Source organism: Callospermophilus lateralis, chromosome 6 (genome assembly GCF_048772815.1).
Source record: "Callospermophilus lateralis isolate mCalLat2 chromosome 6, mCalLat2.hap1, whole genome shotgun sequence".
Taxonomy (NCBI): Eukaryota; Metazoa; Chordata; class Mammalia; order Rodentia; family Sciuridae; genus Callospermophilus; species Callospermophilus lateralis.
The window spans coordinates 49,847,297-49,872,751 of NC_135310.1; the positions used below are offsets into that span (position 1 = coordinate 49,847,297).

Consider the following 25,455-nt stretch of genomic DNA (forward strand, 5'->3'; position numbering starts at 1 on the left):
AGTCTGATCAGCTCAAGTTCCTTTTTTGGTACTAAACTTTGAGATAGACTTTCACACCTCTCCCTAACTCCTTTTTTCCTGAGTCATCTAAACATCTGACAAAGATTTCCATATAGCCCAGATTACCTAGTACAGTCCTGGTTTACGTAAGTTGTCCTGGAATAACTCTGAACTGTTTCTCCTCTAACACTCAAAAAAGTGTTTGGGAACGTGCGCCTGAGGAACTTCCAGATGCTATGGCCTAAACATGGAGGACTGAGGAACTTTCGGATCTGGGGGCTTAAACATGGACATGCGCCTAAGGAACTTCCAGATCCAAGGGCCTAAACATGGATGCCTGAGGCATTCAGGATGCTGAGGCCTAAAGATGGATGCCTGAGGCACTTCCAGATCCTGGAGCCTAAACATGGATGCCTGAGGAACTTCCAGATCCAGGGGCCTAAACGCGGACGTGCACCTGAGGAACTTCTGGATGCTACCACCTAACCATGACGCCTGAGGCACTTCGGGATCCAAGGGCCCAAAGATGGACATGCACCTGAGGAGCTTCTGGATCTGGGGCCCTAAAAATGGATGTGCACCTAAGGAACTTCCGGATCAGGGGCCCTAAACATAAATGCCTGAGGACTTCCGAATCCTAGAGTCTCAACATGGACATGCACCTGAGGAACTTCTGGATGCTACAGCCTAAACATGGAGGATTGGGGAACTTCCGGATCCAAGGGCCCAAAGATGGACGTGCACCTGAGGAACTTCCATATCCTAGGGCCTAAACATGGATGCCTGAGGAATTTCCGGACCCGGGAGCTTAAACATGGACACCTGAGGAACTTCCGGATCCTAGACCCTAAACATGGACGTGCTATGGCCTAAACTTGGATGTGCGCCGGAGGAACTTCCGGATCCCGGCACCTAAACATGGACGTGCACCTTTGGAACTTCCAGATCTGGATCCGGTGGCCTAAACTTGGATGTCTGAGGAACTTCCAGATCCGGGGGCCTAAACACGGACACTTGAGGCACTTCCAGATCCGAGGGCCTAATGTGTCCCTGGAACTTCTGGGTCCTTGTGCCTATAAAGGGCAGGGTGTGACTCTCAGAAGGGACATGGCCCATGAAGGAGAGCTGAGTATGGGGCCTGTTGGGGGGCACTCTGAGCTTTCATACCCTGAACTTGAATGTGAAAGGTGGCCTCACTTCCGGGCCTTCCCCTGGATATCACTTCCTCCCCTTCCAGTAGGTGCTGGGAGGAAGTGAGACCAGACGCAGGGGTCAGGCCCTGAGGAGGGACACTGTCTTTCTTCTCATTTAGCCAGGCGCCCGGCCTGGCTGGGGACAGGGACGTCTTGTGACACTGGCTGCCTCCTGCATCCCTGCCCCAGGACCTCAGGGACCACAAGCGGGGACAGTTGTTGACATTATTCTCCCCTTGCCACTAACCCTCAGCCCCGGGGTCTGCCCAGGGAGAGCGCTGTCTCCCAGAGGGTTAGGGGGCCCCTGTGACCTGCTGCTCCTTACCCACCGTCATCCTGGGCGAGCACAGGTCAGGACACCAGACACTACTGAGATTGACATCTCCTGGATGAGCAGCTGGGGACTTTGCCTCTATCCCCAGGCCTCAGACACCGGATCCCTCCCAGAGACAGAAAATAATGCTCTTCAATGAATGTTCTCTCAGTAAATGATAGGTCTCATCTATCATCAGGGCTGTTTATAAGTTAATTGGTTACAAACAAGGGAATATGTTACTCCCACTACATAAAACAGCTCTGTAGCTAATCATGCTCACATTTTGTTTAAGGCGAGGACTAAAATTCCTGCCAATCCCCTAAACAACAGCTCATATACTAGCCAATGAACTTGAAATGCTCCTTTCATAGTGAGCAACACAGAAACAGATTTCATAATTGATTACTCAGTTTCAAGGGAGTTTTAATATTGCTTGGGTTTCTTGAAGACACAAAGAGTTCCTTAGTTTTACTCAAACATGTACCATCCCTGATAGGAAACACATCTCATTATGAAGAACTGTGATTTGTCCTAGCATTATTTTTCACTTACCCATTTAAAATTACTGCCTGAAGAAAATTTTTTAAGTGAGAAAAATATTACATTCATTATAAGGAGGGAAAGAAAACCCCATGTAATTTTAATTCATTTTGCTTTAAAGATACATGATTACCATATTTTAAAAAATCACTTTTAAAATGAGGTAATGTGTTAGAATGGGTCATGCCTGTCTAGCCTTTACCTAACGAAAACAAAAGAAAAACTGGACTTGGCACTCTCTTGCACAGTTCATTTCCATTACAGTTTGCCTGAGTTTTGGATCTGAGACCAGGTTTGCCTGTAGCCTCAAAGAGTAATCCCGCCTCCCCCCCTTTTTTTTTTCAAAATTTCCTTTTGATCATTTCAAACAGTTCATCTTTCTGAATGGGAAAGAGTAGAAGAAAAGAATGTTGAATGAGGTTAAGTAAACGGAGAATCTGTCACATAAAGCAAGTTTGAATCCCAGTAAGAGCATCCATGCAGGACAAACGGAAGCATTATTCTTTTGAAAACATTATTCTTTTAAACAGTGTGTAATGACATCCTCCCCAGAGACTTTCCATGAAAGAGAAAAAATGCTTCCGCAGAAGTCATTTTCTAGATTCCACATATAATGAGGGAAGCATAGATAAAAGTCAAACTTATGTTTTCTCTTTGTAAATAGGTCAAAATTAGAACTGCAGAGGTACTCACAGGAGTTTTTTTCTGAGTTGGTGTTATTTAAATATCAGATGTTGGCTGTTGTTTTAAATGTTAATATGTTTAAACAACAGAAAAGTCAATAAACAGAGAAATTACTTCTTTTGAATCAAATACTACTTTATAAGTTTAATGAATGCATGTCCAAACAAAAATCCCACCTCAAAGATTTCAGAAAATGTGAATTCATTTTGAATGTAACCCGTTACACAGAAGAAAACACTAGAGAAAAATCACAATTATGATCTGTTTATTTAGCAAAATAAACTTGAAGAAAGTTTTCTATTAAAAAACATTAAGAATCATATCCAGATTAGACTCCCTATATTCTTTGGTATTAAAATTCAGGATATAAAATACTTTATTTTGAAAAGTTTAGTCATTGGGTCTAAAAGAATTTTCCATAGAAGGAAATACAATATTAAGTTGTCTGTAATTGTCTTATTTATTGAAAAATCAACAAATGTATAAAAGCAACCAATATATGCTTGCAGAGACAACATCATCAAGGAGATTTTGTGTATAGGTTTCCTACTGGAAACAAGTTTTAAGTTTCTAATGATCTTCTGCTATCATTTTTTCTATTATATGAATAGATATCCAGTTCCAATAATGACAAATCCTGTCACTCATTTCTTATAATTCTTGGAATTACATGATTTGGTATATCTGGAAATTGCTAACAGCATTAAATTTAAATTAATAATTATAAAACCCAATTATTTCTAAACCTTTTTTTTATTTACCTTAAGAAAAAATATTTAAAAATCAAGCTTTTTATTTATTTCAAGAGTAGTACTTTAATCACTCCTAAATCAGCAAATCCAACACTTCCAAAAACACTAGGGGACAAACAAGCTATTCTTATTCCTTCGATAAATTCTTTGCTGTTCCAATTCTGATTTTTCCATGTCTCTGCTTTCTTGTATGAAAATGTCTTCCCTTAACTTACTAAAATGAGTCTGAGGGGGAAAAAATTCATTAACAAACTGGGGCTTTTTTTTTTTTTGCATAGACTCTTTGTGATCATAAAATGATCAAACAATTTTATGGCTTCAGTGCTAACACTGTGACTGGGAACAAGACGAATACAACCATAATAAAATACAGCTATCTATTAGAAGGACCGCATAAAGACATCTTTGGCCATATAGACTCTGGGACCTCTGGAAATAAGTCAGCTGCATTGCCAACATGACAAAGAAAATCGCAATGTTCAGAATCAAGAACAGTCTGGTATAAGAAGCAGACAGCGATGGAGCTCTGCTATGACTAGTTGTCACCATCCGCGCCTGTCCAAACCGGCCTTTCATCAAGGCCCCATTTTTATGTTTTTCATATGTTACATCTGCAAAATCTAAAAGGTCTTTCATTTCTTCATCTTCATCTATGGGTAGTTCTTTCTGTGCCAAAATCTGAGCTTTTTGTCGAATTTTTTTCTCATTGACTTCAATCTGTGCAAAAATATCAGGGACAGCATCCACAAATTTATAGCGTTTGCCTGATCTTCGGTTTTTCTTTGACTTGCCTTGCTGCTGTTGCTGTTGCTGTGATATGGCAAAAATCCTGTCAATGGCCTCCTCAGTCTGTCTCTTATCTGAAAATCTCAGCAGGCGCTCAGCAGTCTTCCTAAAGCTAGCTGTGTTCCGGACTCGGGACAGGATCTGCTTCTCCAGCAGCTGGAACACTGGCTTAAAATGCTGCAGGTTGTGTTCCACAATAGCAGTGTAGTCCTTCACCTCAGGGACAGTGGTGCTCTTGATGGCTGAATTCCAGTCAAACAGAATTTCCTGGCGATCTGCAATGACCTGTGCAAAAGCAGACTGTCCTGTGGTCTCACCGGTCCACAGGTAAATTGCATAGGCATGTTCACTTGTGGCTATGAATACATCCAGTCGCTGAGAGTCTCCGTGGATGCTGAAGCTCTGAACATCTACAGATGGCCCTATGAAGAGGTAAGCTGCCCTAGTGATGGGACTTCGGAGATGCATGGTGACATTCACATAGTTTGTTCCATTGTAGGGATAGCCCCGAGGGTACATCACTGAGGCAAGAGTTGCTTTCTCACTATAGCCAGTATCATCCATCCAGTACATTTTATAGAGTCCATCTCGCTGCCTGATGAAAGCCCCATGGACACCATCTACTACTGTCTCCTCAAAGGGAAAATCTACATTGTGGAAGAAACTTGCTGCCGTCTCCAGGGGACTCTCCTCTCCCAGGTGTATTTGATCCACAAGGAGAAGAAGCTGTGGATGTAGGAGGATCAGATTTCTCTGAATGTTCTTTAGGTTGAGCCTGGGATTATAAGCTCCCACACCTTCCCCTCGGATGAAAACCACTCCATCTTTCTCCATTGCTGCAACCACTCTTCCCTGACAGTTAGCAGCCAGGTCATGCTTGTATTTAGACCATTTTGATGAGCAGTCTTCTGTGACCTGACCCTCCCAGGGAGAAAAGCAGCTCTTTGACACAGCTGGAGAAAACATTAGAACATTGTTGAAGAAGGTATATTTTGGCCCATAGAGAGCTTCAGTAATGAAAGGCACACCATTGGGAGCAAAAGTAAATGAGTTTTGATCAGGATGTTCGTGTCCTGCATTAAAATTTCTCCATCCTTTGATCCACTCTTTGTATTTGTTTCTGTGGACAATGTCATATATTGCACGTCCCCCAAGTTTTCCTGACTTGAAGGAAAGGAAAGATCTATTGACTTCTGCAGGCAGTGCACTTCCATAAGTCACAACACCCCAGTCTTCAAAATAATGCAGGGTAGGGGTGCCAAAATCTGGAGGAGGAACCGATTTCAAGCTGGCATCATACCTGAGGGGATTAATTTTTAAAAATTAAATGGTTTTCCAATGGAAGTGAAAATAATACCAGAACTGGTGCCACATGGTAATGTGGCTAGAAGAAACAACACACAAATGTGAGAGCACCTACAGTGTGGACTGCATTAGGGACACTTCTGAAAACACAGATAATTGGCATGCACAAGGGTAAACCTCTGGTGACTGAAGAGGAGTACAATTTGTGATCCTTGCATTTGAGACTTAACTGACTTCTGTTGATAATTTCTACATGGACATTCTTCACTTGACAATTTCGGAGCTGCCACCCAAACTACTGGGCCCCACAGATGTAAGTATTTCAAACTCAAATTTCTAGCCAAGAGGCACCTTTTCTAGGAAACTCACGTTAGGATCTGGGGTCTTAACAAGCCTAGAATTGTTAAAGGAACTGTTTGCCAGGAACTAATTTTATTGACTTGTTTGAAATCAGTTCCTCCTCCATGTTTTTTTTTTTCTAAAATAATTAAAATAGGGAGGAACTTCACACATTAGATAAAAATGTATGGCCAGTATTACATCTGAAAACACAAATGGGTGAAATTCCAGGAAACTATCTAATATTAGCAAGTTTAACATTGTGACAACTACTGCCTAGATAGAGCAGCTCTAATGGTTTATTTTAACTTTGTTTTAATTTACAGGTAATGCCATGCTTCTTAGAAAAGAAGTGACTTCTAATTTTTATTTATGATAAATGTTTATTATTAAAGTAATACAATAATTAACTTTCACAGTGATTAAGAACAAAGGTTGTTTAAATTAGGAAGATCTCCAAACATAATAATGGAGAGGAATATTTATTTTTGAAGATCTTGGATAACTGTCTCAACAAAGCCATGTGATTTGCTGCTCAAGGAAAGAGAGGTGGACTCACATTATTAGCTCTTGTATACTTGGCCTAGTGCAGTCACTCATGGTACAGTTGATCTCATTGCCCTTTGATTTGCCCTTTCATCTGTTGTTCTAGAGCCTCAGTTTCAGGATATCAGAAATCACGTCTCTACTGAGGTTGAGTATACTGTTGGCTTAATTGATATGATTTAACAAATACAAGCTGAACTGGCCATCCTTCTCTCAGTTTTTGATTGGTTTGTATATTACTATAAGGCAGATTTTTAACTAAGCTTAGATTTAGCATTAATCTGAATCCAATAGTTGGCTTTGTAGAACTCTCTTGGTTGCATATTCATGGTAAGTAAAAGTATTACTTTCTTTTTACTATTAAGTAGTTATTCCACACCCCTCAAAGGATCCTCAATGGTTATACATGAATATATTTAGCTCATCTATGAAAATAGTTTTAAAATGCTAGTTAAACTAGATAGTTACCACTTTTCTAATGTCTTTTTTTTCCCTCCTTAACTGTGTAAACTTTGAAAAAAAGAATAAAGAGAAGCAGACTATAATCAGCTTATTTTGGAGCTGAATGCAAATTTCAATAGCCTGAAAGTCATCAGGGATTAATGATTAACTGGTTCCCTGTAATTTTGATTTTAACTTATTGGATGCCAGCAATATATTTGGCAATATTTTAAAAAGGAGACACAAGCCTCTCCTTCTGGGCTTAAAAGATTACGGCAAAAAAATTACACGGTCCTTTTATTATCAAAGTGAAGCTGTCAAATACTGTCAAGCACTTTTAAACATTTTTGAAAGTTTAGGAACAGCTTTGCTATTAGAAGATTATAATGCTCCATTTACCAAAACAAAACAAAATATTTTACTACCTTCTTATTTTCGTGTGATCATAAGAATAATCTGGACTAGATTTTGTGGCTTTCTTCTTAAATGATTTAAAAAATGACGTCAAATCAAATCAAGCTTTTCTATGAAATAGAAAAGGCCTAAGACATCTCTAATACAAGGGAATCAAGAACTACACTGTGTAATTATATCTTGAATGTAAAGAAATGTTTCTAGCAGTTTCAAATATTGTGATGGAAGTTAAACTAAAAGCTGCACATATTTAGGTAACATGAAGAAGAAAGTTTTAAAATGGATTTTAGATTAGTATTTCCTTTTAAATGCAAAAAATTAGTGCACAGCATGAATAGCACCCCCATTACTTTTTCTCTTTAAAGCCAACCCAAAGTGTCATACCAGAGAAATTCCGTGTGCAAAGTGCACCAGCGCTGCCCTTTGGATGGTGTCCCTGGACCTTCCACCACACGATTCCTTCTGATTTGGTCAGCCAGCCAGTTTCCACTGCCATTACGCATGACAAATTTATCCAGGAACACTAATTGGCTTTCTGGACCATAAAACCAGTTGTAATTTGAATCTGCAATGGCTACAGTTCTTTGAAACCCTGGGGAAGGAAGTTTGAAAGAATTGAGATCAGCTTAAAACTGTATATTCACATAAAGATCTAAACAATGATTTTTCAAACCTAGCTCCAAATTAGAATCAATGGTGTATCTTGATAAAATAAAACTATGATGTCCATGCTCTATCCCACATCAATCAAAATCAAAATCCCCCTGAAGTTCTTCCATAAATCTTGTGTGCAAGCTTGTATTTGTTATGTGGCAATTTGTCATTGATAACAAATGTGTCACACTTATTAGTGTATATAAACATTTTAACCCTCTTTGTTCATTTTTCAACATCCATACTATGTACAACTATACTTGCATCTTTGCATGAATATCCTCTTGTGCACAGTAAGTTCCTGAACCTGGAACGAGTACTAGCTCTCCCTCAGCTCAACTTGCATTCCAGGCCAGGACAATAACACAAAGTACTCCCATTTGATTTCTAATAAAATTAGTGTATATAAGTAATATAATGCAGGACAAAAACTTAACTCCCAGAAAAGATTCTGTTGGAATCTGTTTATGTACTGCTGGAAGTTAAAGAAGTAGAAAATGCAAGGATCATCAAGCAAAGAATTGTTATTGGATTAAGGAAGGAAGAAAAAGAAGAACAGATATGTTCCAGGTACTCTTGAAAAAGAAGACTGGGAGAAAACTCTGGGCCAGATAAGAATAACCATCACCAGAATCCAGACTATCAACTGTAGCAAAAAGGAGATTGCAGTGGAGAACAGATTGCTAAAACACAGAATTCTTTTAAAAATGCCATCATGATTGTATTTATATAATTCACAGCTAATAATTTCTCCTTCTAATCAACTAGTAAATGCTTTTCCAAGTAAATTTTAGCATAAAATGTGATAGTACAAAGATCACATCAAGTCTGTGAGCTCCTTGAAGGAGAGAATTATTTTATTTCTCTTTAAATCCCCTGCCTAGTCCAATGCCTGGCATATAGGTGTTCAATAAAAGTTTATTGAATTAATAAACACAAACATGTAAATGCTCCCTTTATGTTCCTATTGTCTTTTCCAGTTTAGGAAGTAGCCACAAGCACAGCTCAGGGTAGACTCAAGCCCTTAGACTCAGCCTAAAATGGCTGTCTATTAGAACTCTGCTCAAATTACAAAAAGCACTGGGACCTCTTAGAGACCCCTTTCTTTAGAAGGACTTTGTTTACCAAGATGAACTGCAAGACAGCCTCTCCTGTACGTCTAAGAATAAGCAATAGAGAATAGGCTGTGAATGTAAGTCTAAACTAAATATTAAAATGATTATTTTGTTCACAGCATTTTTTGATAACTAATCCAATTAAGGAGCTTCTAATCCATCTGTATTCAACCAGAGCAAAATGGTTTAAATAATGTATTTTGTGTTGTAGGTCTAGAATTACCAAATAAAGATTATATTTTCTGGGGGCAGGGAGATCCATCTTGATGAAAATGTATCTCCTAAACTATTTCTAATATCTTAGATCTGTTTTACAAATAAAGTGAATTACAAAGCTCTCCTAGAAATAATAATTAAAACATATGTGCATGCACGCACAACCAGGCACGTATTTTAGAGCCAGTTGTCTTACAAGGCCAAACTACACAGCAATATTAAATTGGAAATTTTATAGAAGTTGTTGCTTTTGTTTCATTTTCTATATATTATACTGTTTATTTTTTTAAAAAGAATAATAAATCATCAACACAATATGTAGGTATAATACATTTTGAATCATGTCTATGTGGTTCTGAAGAAAAGATCAGAAATTAAAACCTACAATGGGATTGATCAGGGATCATAGAAAAAGGAAAACTGACATTTAATCCTTAATGTTAATATTTTATTAGATTCATAAAAATGAGTTTATGAATACTCAAATACATGTGTGTGTGTGTTTGTGTGTATACATATGTGTGTGTAAAAATGTAAAAACTGTGGGGACTAGATATTATATTTGATCCATTATGCTCCAACCTTTATAATACCTAAATCATAAAACCTCATGTTGGCTCAAAGTGCTTTACCCATATGCAGCTTTTAAATTCAAAATTTTATTTGATTTTTAAACAAATAATCACTTTAAATCTCAGCATAAGAAACCTCATTTCTTTTCTTTGCCTAGCTCATTTTCAGAATCAGAAAAAAATTATAACTGTGTAACATTTTCCCACTTCTGAATCCTCACTATACCTGGCAAGATGGTTCTGTACATAAATGCAAAGTGTTGTTTGAGCCATGGATGGCCAAAGTGGTTGATGTCAAAGTGCCTCTGAACAAGAAACATATACTGGAAGAGTGATCTAGTGGTATAGCTGCCATAAGCAACTCCTTCATAGAGGGAGCCATCTGTCACTTCCCGGAGTAAGACTAGAGATTTCTCCATGATGGTCAGAACTTGTTTGGTCCATAAGTAGGCTTCCTGGAGGTACCCTGAAGGATGAAAACACATGCAAACAATGACAAAAGACTGTAACAAAGCATAAACAAAAACATGACCAAATACTAACCTGAGTTATCTGACCAGTTTGTATTATTACAAATTATATGATAAACCTCTCATTCACATTATAAACAATACCCTCTTAATCCAGGTTTGTAGTGAGTCCATGATGTGAGTTAAAAAGTTCTTGAACACAAGTCATTTATCAATTAAATGAAAATAAAACCTTAAATATCAAGTAATTTCCCAATCATCAGTAAACTAAAACTACCTCATGTATAAGATCACAAAGGGCATGTCACTTTGTGAGATTAAGATTTGTACATTGAGACTCTTATTCAATTTTCCTAAAAAATGCCTGAAAATATTTTTTAAAGTTACCACTTTGTAAAACTTAGTGTTATTTTATAGAATTTGTAACAAGATACAGCATACTATAAATGGTAGACCATTTTGTCCTGTCATTAGAAGACAGTCTCTCATTACTATGTGCTTTTAGATTTCACAGAATTTGAAAAGGAAGCACTGTGGAGCTGAGAAATCACTGGAATGGAAATCTAATGGTGAAAAAAAAAAATTAAAGTGTGAGTCCTGAGTCTGCCAAAAGTGAGCTACATGACTTTGTTCAACTACTTTTTTAACCAGTTACATTTGTTCAACTACTTTTTTAACCAGTTAAATTTCTCAATCTCCCCACTGAAAATTCAAAATCTAAAACATCTTATAAAATCTTTTGGACACAGAAATGCTAGCTTTCAAGAATTCTTACATTTAGACAAAAGTAAGAACTGTTTACATTTCTACAGCATCTATAATTTACTCAGCACTGAAAAAAAAATCTTTCTTAATTCTTTTAAGGACTCAGTTAAGCCTTGTTACCCCAAAACTACAGGAAGGGTGCCTTGCTCCAAACCTGTGGCACATGACACAAAATGAACAGAACTTTGATCCAAACCTAGGACTTTACCATGGTCTATGTGGTGTGTCAGGTGTGAGGACTTCCAGAACTCCAGATGCCATTAGCTCTGGGTCTAACCCCAGGCCCCAGGCTATGACCTGGCCCCCAACTCACAGAGACAGCATGCTTGCAGGCCTGGCTGTACAGGGGTGACTACTAAATGTCCCTTGACTCCTTTTGCCACCCAGCTCTGTACCGGACATGGCAGTCTTCTCAATACTTTTCTAGTTCCATCCTTTGTCATTTGAATTTAAAATTCCAATCATCATTATCTTTTCTTTTCTCTTTTTCCTCTGTGTCTTCCTTCTCCATCTCCGTTTCCATGTAGGTACCAATATGACTAATGGCCTAAAACCAGGCCACTGCTCCTTGGATACCACATTACCTGATTTTCCTGGTTTGTTCTTTTCAAAAATCCCTTTCAGGCAATGTCCACTAAAATACTTTGTAAACTACAGATCTCTGTTAGTACAAGGTACGGATATTGTTGTTAAAGGAAGATTTCTTTTTTCCTAAGACTTAATTTAAAAGCAATAGTTGGTTGATATGATAAGGGAGAAAACCAGATTTGGGTAAAATCTGTTGTTGAAGAATCTATAAAATGCTGAGTAATTCTTATGGGGAGTATAAACAAGAGTTAAATTCTTTTAGATTTCCAAGCTCCAATTACATATTTAGTATTCTAATAATTCACTGGGATCTTAAAAGCTCTTTTTCTTAAATACAATCTCAATCATTTCTAGATTTTCAAAGGAGCTATAATTCCGTTAGCTACAAGAACAAAGAAAATGTGGCATTGGGAAGTATGTAGTATGTTAATGCAAAGTAGCTAAACAATCCACAAAAGTTCTTTCTAATTTTGACTTAAACAATCTAGTCTGGTTGCTTAAAGTCTTTAGAGAAAAAAAAAAACAAGAATAGTGAAGTTATGAGTCACATCTGTGTGCTAGGAATATTTATTTCAAGTAAGACCTTCATTTATTCCAGACTGGCTAACTTCACTGTCAAAATGAATATTTGTCACTGACTCTATACTGTAAGGATATGGCCTGGAATGATTACAAGTCATAATTAAGTACCATACAGGCTAATATAACTAGCAGAAATTAAGGAAGGTATATCCTTTAATTAACTAAGAGATGCCCTGAGTATTACTTCATTTCACAGGTTTAGTTAGGATACAAGTATGAACATGTACCTAAGAAGAGTTATAAAAATGCTTTGCTCACTACATGGCAATGATGACTGATGTCAGGTCAGGCATCACCTTGGCCATGATGTGATCACACACACCTTGATTCATCAGAACTAGGCTTCCTGTGAGCAAAGCCATGCAGTTGGTGGGCTGATGATTGTGCAGGTATTGAAATCCCCATCCTCTCCTGTATGAAGTTTCATACATATATCCTGAGGCATTGGCAATCACTTCAAGAAACTTCTCCTGTTGTGTCTTGCTCAGGTAGTTGTATAAGAAGTCATAAGCAGTGGCAAAACCAACCAGGGAGTGAGCAAGTGGGACTTCATCCCAAGGAGCATCTTTCACCAACCTGCAAAGAAAAATGAAATACATAAATGAGTGCACTAGGGCTCAGCTTTCAGCACTCTTCATAAGTGTCTATTTTGCAGAACTACAGGGCACAAATGCAGAGATAATCCAAGAGGTTTTAATGACATAGAATTGACTTCCTTCCACATAAGACAGAGGCATAAAGTATGACTCATGGAAGTTAGAATTAACACTTTTTTTTCTCCCAGACTTATGGCAACATCAAGTTTAAGAATTTTTACTTTTTGTGTTTTCCTTCTTGATGAGAGGTGGTAGAAAATATTCAAAGAGATCCAAAGCACAGAACATGTAATGGCAAGGCAAAATTCCCTGGAGGATCTGCTCAACCAGAGCTCAACCCTTCCTTTCCATTACCTAAGGGGCTCTCAGTTCTAAGTAACTTATGGCTATGTTTTTAATAAAGTTGAACAGGAATATCAATCTGATTTCCTATGGCTGGTCAAAGTGATCATCTACAGCCCAAGACCTCTCACTATAGATAGACTTACATGGTTAACACCACAATGGGAAGACTGGCTAAAAGGCTAATGTAAGTGGGTTCTGATTCTACCTCAGAATTTCTATATTTCCATTATTTCCCATAAACTGCACTGCTATTAAGGTCCTTCGAATACCTTTCAGTGAAGTCTAAAAGCTGACCTGTGAAGTATTACAGTGTCATTTACTAGGCAGCCAAATTTTTGTCTGACTCACTAAAATATTTTGCAAATATTTTATGGATAATTCATTTTAGTTCTGATTGTGAATGATCTTTCTTTTACTTCCTTTAATGCAGGCCACACAATAATAAATATATATATATATATATATATTTATTAATGTTCAAATGACTGCATCTTAAAATTTTTCATATAGTTTTAATAAAAATCATTTATAGAAAACAATTACCTATCAAAATATTAATTTTTAGTATTATAAAGTCCATAGAATATTATTACTGGAAGTTTTATAGAGTCAAACTGCTATAACAAAATGACACAGACAAGGTGGCTTAACCAACAAAAAAGTATCTTCTCACAATTCTGTGAGGTAGAAGTCTGAGACTAGGGTGCCAGCATAAATCAGGTTTGGATGAGAACACTCTTCCTGACTTGTAAAAATGGCCAGCCTCTGTCTTGCTGTGTGCTCCACGTGGCTTTCCTAAGTATATGAATACAGGGAGATAGAGCAAGTTCTTGATGTCTCTTCTCACAAGGGCCTCAGTCTGGTAAACTCATCTAAACCTAACCTCATCTAAATCTAATCTCCTAAAGGTCCCATCTTCAAATATGTCCACATTGCTGGTTAACTAGGACTTCAAAATGAATTCAGGGGGGATACAGTTCAATCCACAGCACCTGTCTACTTCATTGAGACAGTAATTTTAAAACAAATACTCAGAATAAAAGAAATTACCATTTAGAATATAAGTGGTGCCAAGAGATAACTAATACTAATTTAAGTTAATCAACAGTATATACTAACTACTAGAATTAATGGGATAACTCAACTCTCTTTATAATATATTATGGCTATTAGTCCTATTTCTAGCACTTTGCAGAAACTAACAATTTTATACCAGGCTTTTCCATATGTGGATATATTCTGAAAATATATTCTATATTCTAAATTTGTAATTTTTAAAGTGTGTTTAAATGAGGAATTACAATTTGTTAAATCTTTCCGGGAGAACTAAACCAAAATGATCCACTTCTTTCTTTCTTTTTTTTTTTTTTCATTTTCAGAATATTATATAGTACAGTTTTATAAACTTAGAATATATTTACTTATAAAATCATAAAATAGAAAATTTGTTTATAAAAATCTGATTCTAGACACCAAGATAGTTCCAGAACTATAAATTTTAGAGAAAATGAAATAAGAATTACATATTTAAATTCAGAACATAACAGTGAACTCTTCAGAAACTCCTAACTACAAACTTAAACAGCGTAGCCTCAACTCCATATCAGCTAGCTTCATTGCAACTGTCTCTAAGGGTCACTACCACTCCTCGGCCTGCAGTGTCCACACAGAAACACCATCAAAATATGCCAAAGTAAGGTCAACTCTGTTTTTAAAATCCGAAAGTCTCCTGAAGGTAGCAACCTGAGAGAAAGTCCTTCAACTTTCAACCATATGCCTTTGTATTTGAATCAACTTCCAAGAAGTTAGGATAATTGTGTATTATATCTCCTTTTAAAACCACGACTAAGGCGAAAGTAATTCATCTCCCCCCACTCCATTTTACATGTGAAAAATAACTATGAAAGTTAAATGTCAGTTAAATCTTTTTGGGGGGAAAGAACAGGGATTTAACTCAGGGGCACTGGACCACATCCTCAGCCCTATTTTGCATTTTATTTAGAGACAGGGTGTCACTGAGTTGCTTAGTGCCTTGCTTTTAGCTGAGGCTGGCTTTGAAGTTGCGATCCTCCTGCCTCGGCCTCCCAACCTGCTGGGATTACAGGTGTATGCCACTGTGCCCAGCTGTCAGTTAAATTTTGTAAGCCATTCCTATAAATTTAGCCTAATCAGGAAGTGGATTTCTAACCTGTGGCCTTTCCTGGGAAGCACACTGGGGCCTTGACAGTAATTTGCCACAAGCAGAGTGAGCTGCAATATGGAGGTTTTGGAATAGGTGCTGAGTAATGCAAGTAGCATGTTCAGTTAAACTCCAGTCTGGTTTGCATATTCAAGGTGTCTGATCAGGTGACTAGAACTGGCTTTGTCATTGCAAAGCAAAATACAGGATTTATCGCTACAAGTAAAGGGAGAGGTTGTACTTCACGTTTATTAAACACACAGTATGTTAGCCATTACATACTTTATTTCTTCTTCACAACCCTCATTCGGTATTACATCCACATTTTATAGATGGTGAGAAGAGAATCTGGATAGAAAAGTAATTTGGTTCAAGATGGTATAGTTAATTTACATGCCGAAGCCAAGGATGGAATCCAGAACTATCTGAATCTATACTGTCTTTACTTCTTCCTGAGGAGAAGCACTGTGCTTTCAAAGTCACCAAGGTTATAATAAGAATCCAGAAGAAGAAAGTGCCAGAGTTAAGGGACCTACCAAGAGGCAAGCGGAAAGTATTTCTGCAGAAATCTAATAGTATTCTAACCCCTGAGATTTTCATGACACCAGACATGAAATATGAGAAGAGGACCACACAGTAGAAGTTACCACCATTTTGTGTTCATATGGCTGCTCAGGATCCACCCCAGGAACCTGTGAAACCAATCACAGAGTTCCCAAAACAAGTCTCTCCCTCCCCACAGACCTCTGATGAGCTCAGGGCTCCAAAGACACTCCAGGGAGAGCTGGCCTGGGGGATGGTGGATCTCACCTGCATGCCCAGAACCTTCTGCCACATTAGCTGAGGACAAAGACTCTCTCCTTGACTCAACTCCATCCAGGCTCCTCTGAGCCTTCTTTTCTCTGGCTCTTGACCTGACCTTGATCTACAAAGGTTTGAAAAAACACTGTAATAGTTTCTAACGTCTCAAGGTCATATCCCTAAGATGACCCTTTTGTTCCTGAAAGTGCCTGCCTGAGAAAATCAAGCCTCCAAAAAAAATGTACTCTTTGTTCCTGCCAAAGTGCCCTATTTGAAGACAGGGTCTCTTGTCTCCCAGTCTGTGGGAGGATAGAACCCTACTTTCAATAATTGCCATCCAGCAGACACAGTGTCCCAACCGCAGGCACAGTGATCAACCTTTGAAATTTTCACTTCCTTAGTCCTACTAAAACCCTGCCTGGTCCCCCCGCATTCCTTTGTTCTCCCTTTAAATTGTGTATCACTTCTATACAAGTTAAAGTTCAGTTCCACTTACACTGGACTCCTTTCCACACTGAAATAGTTATTACTGGTTTAAATATGTCCTTACCACTTTAATTAGTGTCCAGTTTTATCTTTGATGGTGGCCAGAGCTAGAGGAATAGACATATACAATGTGCTCTTATTTCAAGATTTACTTTGGGGGCAAAACTACTTTTCCTATTTGGGAAATTGCTAGAAAGGTAACAGTATAATAAATGGAAGTTGATCAGTATCTTCAAGGAAAATAATTTATGAGCCCAAAATATAAAAGATCATTTTCTTCCAAAATCTATATTTCTATATTTAGTATATCACTAGATGTAAGATAGCAGAACACTACCACTTAATTTCATTTTAATGCTATTAATTCCATGTCCCAATTTTAAAATATAAAAACTAAAAGGAATATTCGTTTACTTAAATGGAAAGCGTTCCATTATTTGTAGACAAAAAGAATTAATCCAAGTGTCAAAATGTGCCATGTTATTGAGAATAAAATGAGAGTAGTGCTGTTAAATGGGAAAGGTACTGTCACGTCATTATTCCAATGTTTAATCCACTGACATGAAGTCCTCTTGCCCAAATATCCAAGAATTCTATCCTCAACCATCTATCTAAGTGAAATCAAACAGCATTTAAAAGCATAATCCCTTTTAACTGGTCAAGTGTGCTTTGGGCTGGTGTTTGCCCAGAAAGGGTATGAGGAAGAAACATGATAAGGAAAATTAATCAACTTTGTTAACAAGATCTTGGTCTTGGCAGAATGGCACAGCTCAAAGAATTAGGGTTAAAAGCAGGCTTATCTATCAAATTCCTATCTCAAATTCTGAAAGAATCTCTTATGATAAAAAGAATTCTAAAACCTAGAAATGTGACCAACGAGAATAACCCAGATTTGCCTATACTGTTTGCATAAGCATAATCAAATCATTTTTGCCCATTTCAAAAAAATAGCTTAGTATTTTATATGTAGACATGTTTTACATTTACATGTGTAAAATGTAAAACAAAATATGTTTCAAAAAGTTCATCTAGGCAGCTGATTAATACCATTACTTCAGCCTGTGATTGTACGAGTAATTATCCAGTGATCAACTAAGAAACCATACCTGGAAGTAGTTAATACCATTGTAAGAAAAAATTAAATATGCAAGAATAGCCAGTATGATTAAAGGTGTCTAGCCCTTTCAGGGAAGGAAACATAAATGTTGGCTCTGACTGTAATTAGTAAACTGTAATAATTGTATAAATTTGTATGTATTTATGTATATCTTTTAAAATTCAATATAAACTTCCTAGTATACAGTATCAAAAACATATCATCCATTTCAAACCTAGCCTGATACAGGAAGGGCAAAGTTATGACTAAAGATCTTAACATCCTGACATCAGGTATGTTCGGGAGAAAGGTTTAGTCAAATTGTCATCAACCTTCTAATGAGGTCAAAATGCATCCCCTAGCCCCCATTCACAAGGTAGACAACCAACCATTTAGAACCTGAAATAGGCAGAATAAAGTTCTCCTCAAAAATGTCTATACATATATTAACTTCCACGGCAAAAAGAATTTTGTAGATATAATTAAGGACCTTGTGATGGAAGATTACTTATATTTTCCAGGTGGGCCCAATGTAATCACATGCAGCTTTGAAAGCAACTCTTCTTGGCTGTGGTGAGAGACGAGACGTGATAATGGAGGCGACCAGAGATGTAACACTGTAGGCTTTGAAGGAAGAGGAAGGGAGCCATGAGCAAAGGAATGTGTGTGCCTCTAGAAACTAGAAAAAGCATCCTGCACTAGAGCCTCCAGAAAAGAATATAGCCCAACTAACATCTGACTTTTAGCCCAATGAGACCCACGTTAGACTTCTCTGGAACTGTAAGATAAATCAGTGAAGTGTGTGGTAACTTGTTACATCAACAACAGGAAACTAACATAAAAACGTATTTGTATATAAAGGTAGACTGTAGTCAAGAACTACCAGAAATTTGAGGAAATCCCATATTAAACGTGAAGAGAGCTGGGTGCAGTAGCACATGCCTGTATTCCCAGCGGCTCCAGAGACTGAGGCAGAAGGATCACAAGTTCAAAGCCAGGCTCATTGATTTAGCAAGGCCATGAACAACTTGGCAAGACTCTGTCTCAAAATTAAAAATAAAATGGGCTGGGGATGTGGCTCAGTGATTAAGTGTCCCTAGGTTTAATCCCTGGTACAAAACCCAAAAAAACAAAAACAAAAAGAGACCCAAATGAGTAACCTGATTAATGTATCTGGGGAGAAATTAATTCATGAAGGTAGAAAAAAATTTCAAAACAGAAAGAAAGAAAGAATAGCCCTTGAGACACAAAATAGGCCCTTGAAAACCAAACAATAAGAAGGTAGGCTCAATAGAAAGGTTGAGGGAAGGTTGAAGAAATCTTGAGAAAGCAGAAAAATGAGAATGAAAAAGATAATAGGAGAGGAAAGAAAAGCAGGTAAATATCTGAGCAAGAAGAGAACAACAAAGAAAGAAGAAAGAAAATGAAAAAGAAAGGGAGAAAAAAAGAAGAAGAAATACAACTGTCTCCAGAAAATTTCCTAGAGCTAAGATTTCCTAGAGCTAATTTCCTAGGGCCTGAAGTTCCAGATTGAAAAAATTCACCAAACACCAAGCACATGGATGAAAACAGACCCATTCCAAACCAAGAACTATCATCCTATAATGTGACACAGAAAAGAACCAGAAGCTTCAGAGTAAAATATCAGGTTTCATTCAAAGCACCAGCAATCAGAATGGAATCAGACATCTCAATAGCAACACTAGAAGCTAGAATACTATAGACCCATGTCTCCGAAACTTGGAGACAATTTCTGAGCTATAATTCCATACCCAGTCAGACTACCATTGGAACTAAGGGCGCAGTTAACAAACACAGAGAAACATCCAAGGTCTCAATGACCTCTCGTAAACTCTTCCTCTAGAAAGCATTGGAGAATTTCTCTACCAAAATTACAATGTATATCAAAAAAATAAATAAATAAAACAACATGAACTCACGGCACAAGGGATCCAATACGAGAGAAAAAAACAAGGCAAGGGCTTTACAGCAAAGCCAGCACTCAAGAAACCTAGATCAAAGCAAGTCAAAAGGCTGTGGCAGTCCCCTCAAGAAGACGCAGTTAAGAAAGGTCTTATGAAGAATGCCTTCTTAGAGAAGATCCTTATAACCGACTGTGAGTCTGGTTGGTAACAGTGCTAAATGTATGGTAGAACACGAAGCAAATAAAACAACAACAACAAAAAGCTAGTATTAATCCTAGAGAAAATAAAGAGGACAAAAATTGAAGTCATCATAGTATACAAAATGGTTCACCTGTCCATAGCTTCTGCCTTGTTTAAATAGGCAAATTATTTAAACAAAAAAATATTAATCTCATTAAAGTTAAAATCTGTAAAATGCAACAGAACTATATTGCATAGAAAATGACAACATATTCGTGTAAGAGTGAGAAAAAGAGAGATGGTGTAACTCTAAGCCAAGGAATACCAAGAACTGTGTGCCATCACCAGAAGCCAGGTGACAGCAAGAGACAGTTTCTCCCTTCTAGCCTCCAGAAAGAACCAACCCTGCTGGCATCCATAGTCCAGACTCCCGGCTTCCAGAACTGTGAGAGAATAAATTTCCATGGTTTTAAGCCACCCTGGTCTGTGGTACTTAGTTATAGCCCTAACAACAAATATACCAACTTTTAAGAATCTGATGTCACTGCCTTTGAATACCGGTACCCCAACTCCTGCTGCCTGAATATTCAGACACTCCCTGTTTAAAGAGTAGTCCTCAACGTTCTGATAACTTGCAAAGGAGGAAAAAATTACCTGGTATAGTTTTAAAATATGAATGACCCTCTAACAATGGCAAAAATAATAGTCAAATCACTAAATCTCTCTGCTCTCTTAGTTAAGAAAACATCAAAACCAAAGCGAGGCACCCCTTAAAATTCAAGGATACAACAAATGATATTTTACTTCCTCTTATAGTCCTCTCACAGTATTCCTGCTTTATGATATTTACCAAAGTTTCTTTTACACTGAAGACTGAGGCAGGAGGATTGCAAGTCCAGGGCCAGCCTTAGCAACTTAGTGAGATCCCAATCTCAAAATAAAAAAAATAAAAATAAAATAAAAAAGGGCTGTGGATATAGCTCAGTGGTAAAGTGGCCCTGGGTCAATCTCCAGTACTAAATAAAACAAAATAAATTTAATTTATAATATTCTTTTTAATGGTTTTGTTGAGGTTGTACATATAAGTTTTTGAAGTTCGGGGACTTTCTAAAACAGCAGACAGACTGCAACTGATTTTATTCTGGGCATCAGTAGGAAATAATATGCCACAGAGTTTATTGCATTCAGCTCTGGAAACCTGAAATGTAATTATTAATTACTGACTTTCACTCCTTCTTAATGAAAAAAGGATGCTTCCCAGTGTATTTTGGGAATAAGCATTATAAACACTAGAATTATAGAATAAAGAGGCCATTCAAAGTGTGGTGGAGTCCCCTCCTGGGAGATGTTCAACAGGGTTATCATAAGGGATTCTCTAGAAAGGAAGCATGTTGGGCAGGGCTTTCAAACTACAGATTGTGAGAAGAACTAATGGCTTTTGACCAGCATATTTTAAATGATTTCCATGAAATAGAACAGAATGAACTAGAAAACAGCAAGAGTGCCAAGCATGATTTAAATGTAAGAGCTGCCAGATGTGGTGGTGCATGCCTGTAACTCCAGCAGCTCAGGAGGCTGAGGCAGAAGGATCGCCAAGTTCAAAGCCAGCCTCATCAACTTAGCAAGCCCCTAAGCAACTTAGCAAGATCCTGTCTCAAATTAAAAATTAAAAAGGGCTGGGGATGTGGCTCAGTGGTTAGGGTTCAATCCTTAGTTACCAAAGTAAATAAGTAAGTACGTAAGTAAGTATTACTGTGGGTCACAGTCAAAAAAGGTCTGAATGCTACTGTCTTCAAGGACAAACATAATAACCACCCAGCAAACCAGTCTTGCAGACAAAGAGAACCTGGACCCAGAGCCTGCTTCAGTGGAAGGAGTGAGGCTGAAACCCTGATTGGCTAGGCACTTTCCAGCAGAGGGTCTGGAACCAGCACTGAGGGAATATCCCACTATGAGACCATAAGGAAGGACTCCAGGAAACAAGAGAAGTTCAGAATGTTCAAAGCAGAGGGCAGAAGGTGCTGTACAATGGCAGCAGATGTGACAACACTAAATGGGCTCAGGCAGCCAATTTAGGAAGGAAAAAAAACAAAAAAGAAAACCCTAATCACTATGTGGAAAAAAAGCAAGAAAAGCATCCCTTGCCCTCTAAAACTTTTTGTTTGTTTGTGTGGCTTAGAAGCAGTTTACATTCAAGAGAGATAATGAAATAATTAACCTGTGGAAGGACTTTGTACCAATAATATTTATTTTATGTCCTAGGACACAATTTCAAAGATGACGTCTTAAAAACAATTTTTTTTTTAAATGGGGGGGGGAGGCAAATTGTAACTTTTTTGTGAATCATAAAAAAAAGTGTTGTGGATTGTGTTATCTCATGTTGTTTCGAATCAGAATAAATTTAAGTTCAATTCATGAGCCAAATTTGTGAGCTATCTTCAAAATGCATTAAACACTTTCCCTACTGGCTCCCTTTCCAGCAGAGGGTCTGGAACTTGGCTGATTCCTATTTGTTCTTCAGGCTCCAACTGGAAAAAATTTCCCAATGCTCCAATGATAGGCAAAGTACCCCTAGGTCTTCCCATTACACCCTGCGCTTGGCCAATCACAGCCATTTATCAACTGTATTAATACTATTAGTCTATATCTTCCATAGGCCAATTATGTTTGCACTCTTGCTGTTCTCTATCTTGACTTATCTAACTTTTAATCTAGAGTTATCTGTCATATTAAAAATAAAAACTGACCCCTGATACTGAATGAAATCACATTCCTTCCATCTTCTCTGACCATTGACAGGCCCTTAGAAAAGCAGAGAGGAAAAAATTCAAGCTGGATTCAGTTACACTTCAAAACCTTCCCCACATCAACAGGCTCCACTAAGTTGAAATAGTAGATAAGCTTTATGTGGTTTGAAAAAATTGTGGCAATAGTTCAGGATAGGAAGACACTGAAGTTAATATAAAATTTTGGCCACATGGGATGGTTTTATTGATTCTTATCTCTTCCTTTCCCAATACTTTTCTCATAATAGTGAATTCACTGTAAAAATTGCTAAGTTGTTCCAAACTCAAATCACTATCTATAGTTCATCAAGAAATCTTTTTTTTTTTTTCTTCCTTTTCAGCTACAGAAGCAGCATCACAATTCTCTCTATACTCTTTCCTTCTGATGCCTGCACAACATTTCCTTTTGGCCTCAGCTCCAGAAAGGGATCTGAGGACACCCATGTGGCTGCAATGTTGTGCTAGCGCCTTGACTTTTCCTCTCATTCTTCTAGCTGTAATTCACTGACTTATTGTGGTTGAAATAATTTAACTAAATCTGATCTTTGAACTTCCCTATTACATTTTTCTAACATTAACGGAAACTTACATACTGTACTAGAAGACATTTTTTATTAAATAATTTTTTTCTGGTGATAACTGTGTTTATGTGTTTAAATCACAATATACCCACAGGAAGTAGCTACAAATAAAGCTTGAGAGATATGAACTAGACTTCTTCTCTAGGTCCACAGGCACTTCTAACTTGGTATATCCAAAACAAAGCCCTTCATTAGCATTCTCCAACAGCTTCAAATGTTACAAGTTCACTGATTGGTCTTATCATCCCCTCAGCATTCCATAAAAAAAATTTCTTTGTTCCCTTTGTCAGACATGTAAAGTCATACAAATACTCTTTTTTAAAAAAAATATTTTTATTAATTATTGATGGACTTTTATTTATTTATTTGTTTATATGTGGTGCTGAGAATTGAACCCAGTGCCTCACACATGCTAGGCAAGAGCTCTGTCACTGAGTCACAACCCCAGCCCCCAAATACTCAGTCTTATCACTAGAACCTATCACTTCCTTTTTATTCCAGGCTCTCATCTCTATAAACTCAAAAGGCCTGATAGTCTTCCTCTACAATCTTCTGCCACATGTGATCAGATTCTTTTAAAATGCAAATCTACCACAGGAGAATGACCAAAACTGGCATCCAGCTGTTAGTATGTAAGAAAACCCAAGGGTAGAGTTAGTGGGTCACTTGAATATGCAATCAGCAACATCCAGACTGTGGGAAATTATGTAGGGTTTTATTCAGAACCTATTCAGGTTCTTCCTGAGTGTGAAGAAAATAAAGGGATGCAAGGGAACCGGCAGATAATAAGTCTTAAAAGACATTTCTAAAATGAGCAAAGATGGAGCTAGGGGTACTGCTAGTGTAAAGCACTCACTTATTATGCAATAGACTCTGGGTTCAATGCCCAGAACTGGGAGGGCGGGGGAAGCAAAGACTAAGGGCACATGGACACATGTAGTGGCACATCCATAGTCCAACAATGAGGTAGAAGGATCATTTGAGCCTAGGAGTTTGAACTCAGCCAGGGCACTGTAGTGAGACATTGTCTCAAAAAAAATTGAATAAAAAACAAAGACTATATATACTATAATGCCTAGGTATGCATACATGGATTCACTAAAAAGAAACACAAAGACCTGATGACTGCAGAAGTCAGGGTGGTGTTTGAGTGTGGGTGTTGGAGGGGGATTGTGATTGGGACAAACCTGTGGGGGAGCTTCTGGAGGTATCTGGCAAAGCTCTGTTTCTTGAGCTGTATTGTGGCTGCCAGTGTTTGATTTAATATACTTTATTAAGCTACACATTTGTTCCTTTGGTATTCTTTTATTTTACAGTGAAAAGGTTAACTCATAACACAGATCTTATCATTCACTGCCCTGTTAAACTCTTCCATGGCCTCACATAGATTATAAAGAAAAGGACAAGTTCCTTCACATGGTAGACAAGGTCTTGTAGCATCTGGTTCTCTACCCAAAACCTCAGAGCTATTTGTCTACTCCCCACATTAAATTTTCAGTTCCTCAAAGCTATTCTGCTTTCTTACATTGCCAGGCCTTTGTACATTGGTTACTTCTGCTTGGAACAGTCAAAGGTGGCTCCCTTCCCTCACCATTTGGCACCTTCAGTGCTCTAATGATGCGAGAAGTACTCCTGGGTGTTCCCATTACACTCTGTACTCTCCTGATGGCAACAATTATCATCTGTGATAATGTTGTCTATTGCTCTATACATTCCATAGACCAACAGCTGGATGCGTAACTTGCCCTCAAAATTTTGTATGCCCAATTCTTAACAAAATGTCTAAAACAGAACAAGTTAATGCTAAGCTTATATAAAATGAATATGTACATACATTTATTTATAAATGAAAAGGGCTTTTGTTGGCAATATTTGTAAGAAAGCAAAATAAAAGCAATGTAATAAACATAATAACCCCTAACACTTACTTTATGCCTCACAGTGTTTTGTTAACTTATTTCATCCTCTAACATTATGAGTGGAGTATCATATTTGTCTCCAATTTACAGATGAAGAAACTGAACCATAGAAAAACCAAAGTAACATGATCAAGGTCACCCAGCTTGTAAATGGGATTAGAACCCAGGCCGTCTGACTCCACAGTCCTTGCTCTTAATTCCAATAATGCATTACCTCTACCATTCACTTCAAAGATAGAAGCAGTCGGTTTTAAAGTGAATAAGATTAAAGCTCTGTTGTGGT

At 37.7% G+C, this 25,455-nt stretch overlaps 1 protein-coding gene across 3 annotated transcripts in view; it reads right to left on the minus strand.

The window, feature by feature from the left end:
- Positions 1-3,061: 3,061 nt before the first annotated feature.
- The window catches only part of Dse (dermatan sulfate epimerase), a 60,070-nt gene continuing 37,676 nt past the window's right edge, over positions 3,062-25,455 (minus strand). For 2 of the 3 annotated variants that reach the window (XM_076859820.2, XM_076859819.2), the window contains exons 3-6: positions 12,601-12,854; positions 10,100-10,339; positions 7,701-7,908; positions 3,062-5,571 (exon numbers count right to left, since the gene is read on the minus strand). In XM_076859820.2, the coding sequence (XP_076715935.1) occupies positions 3,810-5,571; positions 7,701-7,908; positions 10,100-10,339; positions 12,601-12,854 (2,464 nt within the window). In that variant the 3' untranslated portion in view covers positions 3,062-3,809. Of the gene's footprint in view, positions 5,572-7,700; positions 7,909-10,099; positions 10,340-12,600; positions 12,855-25,455 lie in introns of those variants that run through there. The other variant, XM_076859821.2, reaches the window with a different exon arrangement.